At 37.0% G+C, this 12324-nt stretch overlaps 1 protein-coding gene across 2 annotated transcripts in view; it reads left to right on the plus strand.

Moving 5' to 3' along the window:
- Window positions 1-6657, plus strand: part of rap1gds1 (RAP1, GTP-GDP dissociation stimulator 1) — a 38574-nt gene extending 31917 nt beyond the window's left edge. For both annotated transcript variants that reach the window (XM_042512110.1, XM_042512111.1), the window contains 3 exons: window positions 1871-1997; window positions 3125-3253; window positions 4327-6657. In XM_042512110.1, the coding sequence (XP_042368044.1) occupies window positions 1871-1997; window positions 3125-3253; window positions 4327-4454 (384 nt within the window). In that variant the 3' untranslated portion in view covers window positions 4455-6657. The remainder of the gene's footprint in view (window positions 1-1870; window positions 1998-3124; window positions 3254-4326) is intronic.
- Window positions 6658-12324: the final 5667 nt, after the last annotated feature.

The following is a 12324-nucleotide window of genomic DNA, read 5'->3' on the forward strand; positions in this document are numbered from 1 at the left end:
TGGAGCTTAGAACGCTTCCACAACGTCACAGACAAATGGGTTAATGGGCTCTGGATTGAAATATGTATACCTTGTGGTTGTTCACTGCACCACATTCTAGGAGCACAGAGCACATTGTTGTCACAGATGGAGAAGTAGTACACCACGCGCAGTGAAAATGAAACTTAACCGTTAATTAAGGTTGGTGTCAAAGTTTGCATTCAGCCACTCTGCTTTTCCTCTCACCCATCGATCTGATCAGCTCTGACCTCATCGACTGATCAACTATCCACGCTGCCTCTCAAACTGCTGCTGAGGGATAACAATAACTTGATGGGTTTTGCTTGCGCTGCGTTTACAGACCACAAAACATCTGAATTTAGATAGGGCACTAAGAATGATTTTTTTTTTTTAAAAAAAGGGACACACAAGATTAAAAAACAAAGAACATCCACCCTCATCAGCTACCACCACACATAGATCCTGATTCTGTGGGAAACACAGCAGGGCAAAACTGTACTTCCTGTTAACAGTACATCCACAAGAAAACTATTTGAAAGACTTGGGGACTTTAGAATAATCATTGTGACAAAATCCAGAAATATGACTTTCCTTCATGTTTAACTAGTATTATTGTTCTGACAGTATTGAGACGCGGGATGGCCCATGGTTCTCATATTCCTGGAGCACTGACACGTCTCTTTTATTGATTCATGCACAGACAGTGGCCCTGTGATAAAACCCGGGGTCACAGACAAACACATTTTCAAGTCTTTAAAATTGGAGAGCGGGCTGTGTCGAGCAGTTTTTGTCTGAAGGGCGTCTGCAGTGTCAGACTTGAAAGCCTCTGGTTGAGATCAGTTATTTTTGGGTGGGCTCTTCTGTGAGAACACAGCCGTAGGGCAGACATTGTGCTGAGAGGAGGGTTCTACCGTACCAATGTTACCACAGGAAACACTGCACATTATGAATTAATAAACTCTGTATGACCTCAGCTGAGCAACAGCAGCAGCAGCCACAGGTGCTACATGACATTAGTAAATGCTAAAACACAGTGTGACAGTGGCACAGATGAAGAAAAGTGGTCTGTGAAATCAATAAGCCACCGTAAGATCAGTAGTTTATTCGATTGGTTTATTAACCCTTAGGGCCCACTGTAATATTACACACACTCATATCACTCTGTGCACAAAATGAGCTTTTCAAAATCAAGCTTTAAAAATATATTCTACATTAATTTTATGTTCTACTTTCACTGAGTTAATTAAATATCAAATGTTCATTAATTTTCAGCATTTTAACCTTTTCATACACAATACACAGCCTGGGATATGTCAATGATAAGCAGCAACATTGATTTTTATACTTTATTATTTTTTGTGCAGTGTCAAATACTCACACTCATACTGCTTTGCACACAAAATGCCCTTTTCAGTGTTAAGTTTTAAAAAATCTTATACATTGATATGATTTTACTTTCGCTGATATATTATATTATATTTATATATTTTTTTAACCAGCATCTGTCCTAATTATAAATATCAAATATTTATTATGTTTTCAGAATTTTAACCCTCTAAATTCCAGGTTTTTGTCAAGATGTCATGATTTTTGGAAAAAATGTCAGTTTAAATGGGTTTCAATGGAGCATTTTGCACTTAACAGTCTGAATGTAACAATTTTGTTTATACAGAGTATATTAGACTTATTGTAGGAGCTGAGCTGGAACTTCCAAGATTAAACAAAAATACACAATCTTTCCAAAATGTATGCCATATGCATGAACACAGCCAAAATGATCCAAAAATGAGGAATACTAAGTGTGTGAAATGCACCAAACAGTCCTTAAGAGATAAAGTGATTATTTTATTATTTGTCTTTATATTTTCAGGAAGTCGTCAGAACTGTCATCCAGGGGGGAGGAGTCAAGCACTTAGTCACCATGGCAACTAGTGAGCATATGATTATGCAGAATGAAGCTCTGGTGGCTTTGGGTCTCATAGCAGCGCTGGATTTAGGTAAGAGATAATGAGTCGTATTTGTCAGTCATTCTTGTTTGTGTTTTTGCAGCTCTGAAGGACTTTGAACACAAAATCTGAATTCTTTTTATGCTTTTCATAAAATACAGAAATGATGTTAAAAATGTTAAATCCAAAGCACACACTCACCAGCACTCACCTCAACTGGACATCCCCTAAAAAAAAGAAAGCTGACAATGCAAAGTTCACTCTTTCGACAGATGAAAGAAAATGAAGGAAGTTGACAGTTTTCACAATCAGTTTGTGATCGATGACTAGGGTGAGAATTATCAGAGGCCCCACGATACAATCACTTATCACGATACTGAACTCACAATACAATATTATCACAATACTTAACTCACAATACAATATTATCACAATACTTAACTGACAATACAATATTATCACAATACTTAACTGACAATACAATATTATCACAATACTTAACTCACAACACAATAATATTGCAATACTGAACTCACAATGCAATATTATAGCAATACTTAACTCACAATACAATATTATCACAATACTTAACTCACAATACAATAGTATAACAATACTTAACTCACTATACAACATTATCACAATACTGAACTCACAATACAATATTATTACCTTTTTCACATGTTTTTTGCTGAGGGAAGACATTGTGATTTAATACCTTTTGTCACCTTTTTTTAATCCAAGATAAAGTTTTAAAGATTAAGTTTCTCACTTCCGTCGATTTTATTGCAGCAAAATGTATCAAGTGGACTAAAAACAAGATGTTATTGTTCTATTAGGCTACCAAAACTTTGTTATTCATATAATAATGATTAACTTAGTAAAAAAAAATAATAATAATAATAATATTAGGGTCTGTGGGGATTGACTCAGCAAGAGGCCTCGCTGGCTTTATTTTTCAGCCCTCAGAGGTTGCTGCTTGAGTGTAAACTGTGTGCAGAGGACTCTGAAAGACCACAGAACACTTTGACCCACAATGGAAGCAGGATGCATTTTTGGACTGTATTATTAATGATATGCCAAAGTAAAGCTGCTCTTTCACTCTGTTGCATATTCAGTAGAAAATATGCTCACATTCATGCTGGAAACATACTGAGAGTGTTTTTTGTGGATCTCAGTTGCAGCTGAGAAGGACTTTGTCGGAGCCAACCTGGTGTCAGTGCTTCACAAGCTGCTGTCAGACGAGAGGAGCGCACCAGAGATCAAATACAACTCCATGATCCTCATCTGTGCAGTCATGGGCTCAGGTGAGACGGCCTCCAACCATATACACAGTTATTGTTATTGATATTATTGTTGAACTCAGACTGAATGACACTGTTACTGACTCTGCAGCACATCTGACTCATGAACTCCACACCCAAATTTGAATTTTTAAATTTGATATAATTGTAACTTCTCGTGATGCTGCATGTTTACATATTAACCCTTTGAAACCTGGAGCAACATCACTTTTCTTGTGCTGCATTCAGACGCCTTTCACAAGTATTGAAACCTTTTAACCCTGAACAAACTAGTGTGATTTCTTTCATAAACATTTAGGGGGAAAAAAACAATGAGCAACTTGATAGTAAATGTTCCATGAATTGCAAGAAATTAGTAGATTTCAAAACTTTTTTTTAACAGCTAGGAACAATTGTCCTGAGAGCTATATTTATAATTATCATCTTTTTATTTTATTTTTTTACAATATCATTATAATTTTTAAGCACCTTTTTCAGGTAATTACCTTTTTTGTTTTTGTTGTTTTGTTTTATTTTTACATTCCCATGTTTTTTTTTGTTTGCTGTTTGTTAATTTAGAAAAGTATTTTTTAAAAGGAAAAATATCAAGGGAAAAAATGTTTTTATGTTTATTCTAATTACATATTAAACATATGACTCTTCAAGGAATATATAAACAAGAGGCATGTAATTTAGTTTAAGATAGTTTGTTTTGTTTAAGATGAGGAAGTAAAATGTAGATATTTTTAGATGTCTTTGTGTTATGAATTTGTATTTTGTTGTGTTTAATCAACAATTTGTAAAATGTAACTTAAAAAAACCCTTCAAAATTATGTTAAAAAAAATATAATTTTTTATGCACTTTTCCAGGTCATATCTTCCTTCTTCTATTATTTTTGTAACTTGCTTTTGTGTTTGTGTGTCTTTATTTTATGAATAAGGATTTATTTTCATGTATTTTACTAATTTCTTGTTAATTTTGGGTCATTTCTTCTTTCGTTGCTCCTTGTTTTTCTCCCATGTTTTTGAAAGAAATCAAACCAAGTGTAACTCAGTGTCACTCAGACATTGTCTTCCTCCCTCTCTTCTCCTTTCAGAGCCTCTCCACAAAGAGGTGCAGAGCCTGGCATTCATCGACGTGGTGTCCAAGCTGAGGGCCCACGAAAACAAAACGGTATCACACCAGGCATCGCTCACAGAGCAGCGATTAACTGCCCAGAGCTAAATGACTGTGTCCAACCCCCCCCTCCGACTCACACCCATCCACCCAAAATGCCTGCCTGACCACGTGATCACCCAATGACACCTCATGACTGCTCTCCCCTGTGCCCCATCGTCATGTGCCAAGGTACCACGTCGCGTTAACTGCCAGCCAGACATCGTCATGTCTCGACCCCCGACCCTCTGCCCCGCCCACCGCTACCAGGGTTAGACTGATGTTTTAGAGCGCCAATACTTTGTGTAAAATCTGAGCATTTTCTAATATTTTTATTTGGAGTGACAAGAATTCACTGTAATTGAATCCTTGTTAAGGTGGAAAAGCCTCTGAAACTGTTTTTAGACTACTGTGGGACACCAAAACTCTCCTCTGAAAGCCATAATAATGAGATTTATTTTGTTGGGTTAGCAGGTCCTGAGGGCAGGAAGAGGCGCATTTCATTTCAGGCTTTAACAAGGCGATAGCCCTTAAACTGAACAATGTGTCTAAAGGTGGACGCCATTGACTCGCTGGTCTATTTACCATCTCGGTCTGATCCATCAGTCTAACTCTGGTCCCCACCTCTACTTGTGCATGCATCTCCTGCTACGAGGAGCTCCACAGGAGCCGAGGCGCCATAAACAGCCGAACGCAATAGATAAGAGGCGACACTCTTTTACGACCATAGCTGTGATACCATCCGCCGGTAACCCACCAGTGAAAAATGTGCACAAAAGAACAAAAAAAAAGACTTCCTGTTGTGATTTTTCTTTCATTTTTAAGAAAAGCAGTCATCCATGATGTGCCCAGTCGTGTCCCATGTAGCTCGAGTATAAACTGACTAGAAACTGTGCATGTTTTAGTCCTGTTGAAGGTGTGACAGTGTTCATATGACCTCTGCCGCTCGCATCGTCCACCTGCCCTCCTCCACTCACACTTCCAGTCTTGTACACTTTTTTTTTTTTGCACTTGTTCTTGAAGAGTTGGACCTAGAGATTTTAACAGATTTTTAATTCCACAGTCCAAAAACATTCCCTCTGCTCCAACAGCTGTACAGTGACGTTAGAGGCTCCTCAGTCCATCGCTAGAGAATCATGTCAGAAGCAGTTGCATCACAGTGGAGAATTTTAGTCAGGTCTGTCTTTCTGTCTTAGCTCCCAAGAATCTAAGAGTGCAGCCAAGTTCAAGTCTAGACCAAAGTAGGGAAGTGATAATGTGTCTATTCAAAGGGAAATATACTGAAAAGTTTATCACCCACTGCAGCAGCTGTGTCAGTCCTGACCCAGCACTGTCATACCACGGTATCATGTCCTCACGCTGCCGTCTCTCCAAAGTTGGACTCTTCAGTCACTGAGCGGCTCCTTAAAATGATTACGGGAAGAGGTTGTGAATACAAACCAGTCCCTCTAGGATTTTGCGTGCTGTTTTTGTGATTGTCACGCCCTTAAATGTCCAAAATTGCGGCAGCTTTTCTAAACAATCTAATGTTGCAGTATTTTAAGATGTTTTTTGCAACAAATTTGAAGGGGCAAGTGAAAAGTTGTGATGCTGTGTCAGGTTCAGAGCTCATTATTATGAGCATTCAGCATTTCCCACATAACTAGAATCTATTGATGATTGTAAGGGGGATGGATTGGGTGATCGTTGGCGTTTAGTTTCTGCTGATCAGCTCTGAGCGACTGTCTCTTTGGGAGCTGCTCTCCTTCTGCTGTCTCTGCCCAGCTCGAACTAACACAGCAGCAGCGGCCCATTCTGGGCCCTGTGCCTTTAAACGGTCCCAACAGTCTCACACCGACAGCCGAACGGCTCCACTCTGTCATCAATTTGTTGACAAACATTGGGTAATGTTAGCTGTGTGATGCCGACAGTTAGCCCCGTCAGTGTGTGTGTGACTCTCACACTCACTCAATACTGTGCCTGCAGCTCTACAATGAAAAGACATCTGACCTGTTTTAAATCTGCTGTGAGGTTGATATGATTGGACAAAAGTGCAAGGTCGTGCAGAATTCACGGGCATTAGGTGTATTTGCGTGAATTGCTACAATTGCAAAATCCTGGAGGGACTAACAAATTCACTAATCTTCTTGGCGACCAATAATTTGGGGGAAGCAAAGTCAGGTGGGTGCAATTTAGTCAGAAAAAAGCAATGTCTCAAACAATGGCAAATCAAAGATGGTGCGGGGTGTCTTTTTTGCATAATCCTTGATTTCACCTTTCGTATTGACTTGTATTGTTATTGTGCACACCAAGTCATGTTCGGATGCAGCCACCTGGCAGTTTTTCCTCCCATCTTATAGCTTTCTAAAAAGTTCTAACATCAGTCCAATCAATGCATGGCTGCTGGCCAAATCGGTTTGAGACTTCGCGTACCCAGATTTCTACAAATAAAATCCTTGCTAGTCGCACTGTGGACAAAGCCCAAAAAAATATCAAAAGATTTTTTTTTTTTTTTTTTTTACATTTTCAGGTATTTTTGGTGGAGTAAGGTATGGAGAGCAGCCATGAATAAGAATTTAAAGTCAAAGTATGCATGATAATGGGAACTCAGAAAGCAGACAGGAGCATTACAGCTTAGGTTCAAGATGCACTCCAGGGATAGTTATGACACATAAGTGTCCCCAAAAATGACAAAATGGGAACACTATTGTGTGCTATAAGAAAACCAGTGAGTGTAGTTGCAGCCACTATTCCTCTGTGTGTGTACAGTTTGTGTGTGTTGTGGAGAAAAGTCTGGGATGTTGTGAGAACAGGTAACTGAATGCAGACACACAGCAGCACCACCACAGGTCTCTCCCAATGTATGACAGCTGGTTCTTCTAGTCAAAGGGATTTCTGCTAACATGCATATGTCAGCATGTCCGAAACTGTACTGACACTCTGTTAACATGCCACGGTGTGTTTCCTGGTCTGGGCCCACGCTTTGTTTTTTTTTTTAAAGGTATGAATGGTTATTTATCAGATTTGTGATCTTCTAAAGACACATGCCTGTGGAGATGTATCCATAGTAACTGCGTAAAAATACTATAAACTTAAGTGTTTGTTATAAATGTCATGAGTTGTACATTTGGAGGATTGTAACTCAGCAGATAATTAAAAGATGATAGCTGGTGATGGTTGATGTCTTTATTCCTGCACTGTGCCAATGAATACTACTGCTTAGGTTACTTTTTGCTGTCTAGAAACGGTCTTAAAGCCAGTAAAACAAACTGTACTTACTGGAAAAGCTTAATACCTGACTCTTTTTTTCAGTAACCAAGACTTTACAATTAAATGAGATTTCATACCAGGAGGAAATAAACAATGTTGCAGAGTGGTGCACAGAGCACAACCTACTGCTCAATATCAGTAAAACCAAGGAGCTGATTGTTGATTTTACAAAGAAGGAGGCAAAGACACACACCGCTGTCTACAGGGGTAGAGGGAAGGCTCTTCGGCGGGTGATTAAAACTGCCCAGAACATCACTGGTTCCCATCTACAAGCATCAGTGACCTTGTTGAAGTGAGGTGTCTGCACAGAGCCCAAAGGATACTGAAAGACAGCAGCCACCCCAGTCTGTTCACCCTGCTGCCATCTGGAAAAAGATACACAAGTATCCACTGCTGAACGCCAGACTACAGAGCAGCTTCTTTTCCCAGGCTGTGAGACTCCTCAACGCCTCCTTCTACTCCAAAATATGTAGCAGGATTTTGGGACTAATTTTAATTTCATATTTTCTAAACTATGTTTGAAAAAAAAAAAAAAAAAAAAAAAAAACCTCTATCTTGTACCTTCCAAAGTGAATCGTCAAAAAATGAATAAAGTCTCAGCTTAGTACGTCATCCAAAATATCATTAAAAGTCATAGTACAGTATGTTGTCCAGAAATCCTCAAAAACATCACAGTATAGTATGTCACCAAAAAATCAGCAGAAACATCAGTCATCTGTCGAAAACTCAACTGATATATGAGTCAGAGAACAATAACTGACTAATTTCTTGGCAGGGAAAATTCAGTATCGGCTGTGACGTCTGTCAAAAAGCACAACTAATATTTTGGTCAGGCCAAGGAGCCTATATTTTCCAAACATTGATAAAATCATCATAGTACAGTATGAAGTCAAAAAAATGTCAAAATGCTCATAGTTAGGCATGTGGTCCAAAAAATAGATTAAAATGGTCATATTATAGTATGTCGTCCAAAAATGGATAAAATTGTAATGGTATCGTGTTGTCCAATTAATAAAAACGCCATAGTATCTTATGTCGTCAATAAATTGATAAAAAGGTCACAGTATACTATGACATCAAAAAATGTATAAAAAACATCACTGTTTGATATGTTGTCCAAAAATTGATAAAATGGTCATAGTATTGTATGTCGTCCAAAAGGAGATAAATCCTCATAGTATAGCATGCCGCACAAATGTATATGTTCTCCCAAAATTGATAAAATTATCATAGGATAGTGTGTTATCCAAAAATTCATGAAACCGCCATAGTATGTTGTCCTAAAATTGATAAAATGGTCATATTATAGTATGTCGTCCAAAAACTGATAAAAGTCATTATATAGTATGTTGTCCAAAAATTGATGAAAAAACGTATGTTATTCCGAAAATTAATAAAAACATCATAGCATCATATGTCGTCCATAAACTGATAAACACGTCATAGTATAGTATGTCTTGATATTAACGTTATAGTATGTATGTTGTCCAAAAAATGGCCAAAAACATCACAGTAAAGTATTTAATCCAAAAATTGATAAAAATGTCATTCTATAGTACGTTGGACAAAATACGTGATGGAAACATCACAGTAAAATGTCTTCCACAAATTAATAAAAATGTCATAGTAAAGCATGTTGCTCAAAAACTGATAAAAATGTCATAGTATAGCATGTCTTCCAAAAAATGTATAAAAACAGGATAGTATAGTATGTTGTCCAAAAATTGATAAAAATGTCATAGTATGTTGTCCAAAAACTGACAAAAACATTTTTAGTAGAGTAAATTGATGAAGTCATTGTATGATTTTAAAAAAAGTCATAGTATAGTATGCTGTCCAAAATATCATAAAATAACAACATTGTAGATTGTCATCCAAAATATCATTAAATTAACATATACTGTAGTATGTTGTCCAAAATATCATCAAAAAGTCATAGTTTAGTATGTCATCTAAAATATTATTTTTAAAAAAGTTGCAGTATAGTTTGTTGCCAAAAATATCATAGTATAGTATGTTGTTTAAAATATTATAAAAATCCATCATACAGTATATCATTCAAAATGTCATGAAAGTCATATTTAGTATGCCGTCCAGAAAAACACAAAAAAGTCACAGTAGAATATGTCATCCAAAATATCATCATAAAAATTTCATAGAATAGTATGTTGTCCATCATATCACTGTGACCATGAACGGCACATGGTCCCTGAAAGCTGAGGAAAGGACCAAACAAATACAAATGTGTCAAATACAAATATAAATGGGGGGAATACAGTATCCGCACTCTTCTCATTCACCTTAATTTCTGTGTTGAGTTCAATACTCACCCTCTGTTTTCCAAAGAGGCCGTGTGTCAGACTGCAGTTGAAAAGTTCAAATAATTTCCTCTCCTAACTACTTTTCCTTAACCTTGACAGAAAACGTTGTGAGGTCAAGCAAAGATGTGAAGAATTCATAAGGACTTTGAAGAAGAGGCTGCACCTCTCCTGGGCTCTGTAATTATGCGATGGCGTATGTTACTGCTGTAGGTCTGCTGTGATGAAACCACAATGTTCACATGATAGACTACAAAAAGTACATCCTCCCCATACTAGCTTTTATGCAGAAAATAGAATAGAATGTCTTCCAGTACGGCAAAAAAAAAAATGTCATAGTACAGTGTTATCCAACACATTATTAAAACGTCATAGGTATCTCATCCAAAATATCATGAAAAATGTCATAGTATAGTATGTCGTAAAAAAATACAAAAAAACATGCTATAATTGAAAAAAATATCAAAGTATAGTATTTCCAACAACAAATAAAAAAAAGTCATCTTGTAGTATGTTGTCCAAAGTATCATGAAAATGAGATAGTCTAAAGTATCATAATGTATGTCTAACTAAGTCATAGTATATAACTGAATCTCTTCCATATCATAAAAACATTATTGTATAGTAGTATAGATATCTCATAATACATAAATACATACATATATATATAAATATATATAAAAGTATCATTATGTCATAGTATAGAATCTCTTCCAAAATATCATAAAAACATCATTGTATAGTATGTCAATAGTCATAATACATACACACACACACATATATATATATATATATATGGTGTTGGTTAAGTCTTGGTAGAGTCAGAGTCCATTCTCCTCCTGGCTGGAGCATAAGTCAGCCCTGTGGTGCTCATACGCTGTCAGTTTTGAATTTCTTATTGAATACATAATTTTTCCCACATTCTAACAGCAGTCTGTATTTCCAATAAACACTGACAGCCTTAGTTGCATTACTCAGTCCAGTTGTTTGGAATAAACAGAATTCAGACCAGTTTCTATCGACAGACAGCAAAGATGTCCAGGAACACTGACAGACGATGTGTGGGAGGCGCGATGCACAAACAAAGCAGTGAGCTCCTGGCACCAAAAAAATATCACATTAAGGATTCAAGAATGCAGAAAATACTGTTTTTTTGTCACTGTAATTAATTTTACTTGATATTAAAATCAGTCCAATTTCAACAGGACATGAGACAAGGAAATGAGAGGAGGTAGTTACATTACAATGTTTGTGGGGTATACCGTGATCACCTAAACAATCGTAGAAGTGACAGGTGGCGATGAATGAGGAGCTTAGTACACCTCGTTAGAGCGGTCACAACCTCACATACAGCGAGCTCCGTCTGTAGAGACTCATTAGCTTCAGTAGCGGGGATGTTATGAAACCAAATCAAATGTACAATAAATATCTAGTATCAAGAAACACTACTGATCCCTTTTCAAGTAACTTCCACAATTTTCAGTGTATGACTTTCACAACACCATTCTGAACATTGCTGAAAATAATAATAAAAAAAAAAAAAAACATGTGATGCATGCTTTGAGCCATCCAAAGAAAAAAAAACCACAGAGAATATTAAACATCTTAACACTTTCAATTTTGAAATTCTGTTTCAATCGAGAATCGGCTGTATTTGAAAGTCTTATTTATTCATTGTTGTGACTAGGATCTGTGTCAAAATCCTTCAAATGAAAGTTAATCACATGATGGCAGGTTTGTTTTCATACTGTAAGGACAGGACTGAGCAAGAAAATACTGAAAATGTTCCTAGCTGCCCTCATAATGTGAGAAAAAGTATTAAAAATTCTCAGATCCACTAAAGACGAGTCACTTGATCCTCGGCCAGTGCTCTAACCACCAAACTGCGTGACGCCTGCTCAGTGCTCAGTAAACATGAACTCCTCAGTGATGTCTATAACCAGAATGTGAAATAAAATGACAGCACAAAGACATATGTAGGTCAGAGTTTTAACACGTTTTAGAATTAGCCGGACTTATCCGAGTTGTCAGCGTCGCTCTGGTTCCCTCGTAAAAAAGCCTATGGGATTTTTCCATTGGATTATTCCAGAAAATAAGTTCTGTGTTTAAAAAAAAATGTTTATGATACTTACACGTTTTGCTCAGCAAGATCATTTTCACAAATTAACACCACTTTTTCGGATTTTTCAAGATTGAATGTAATCACCAGAAGGAAAAAGCTAATGTTAAACATACTACACTACAGTCACAAGACTTTACCGTCACTGTCACGAGGCTGTAAAGACATGTTCAGCATGACAACATTCTGCAGTCTCATTTAGCCGATTTAGCGACCGTCTTCTGTAAGAAGCATAAAAGCTTCGAAGTTCACA

The sequence above is a fragment of the Plectropomus leopardus genome, chromosome 23, assembly GCF_008729295.1.
Source record: "Plectropomus leopardus isolate mb chromosome 23, YSFRI_Pleo_2.0, whole genome shotgun sequence".
Taxonomy (NCBI): Eukaryota; Metazoa; Chordata; class Actinopteri; order Perciformes; family Serranidae; genus Plectropomus; species Plectropomus leopardus.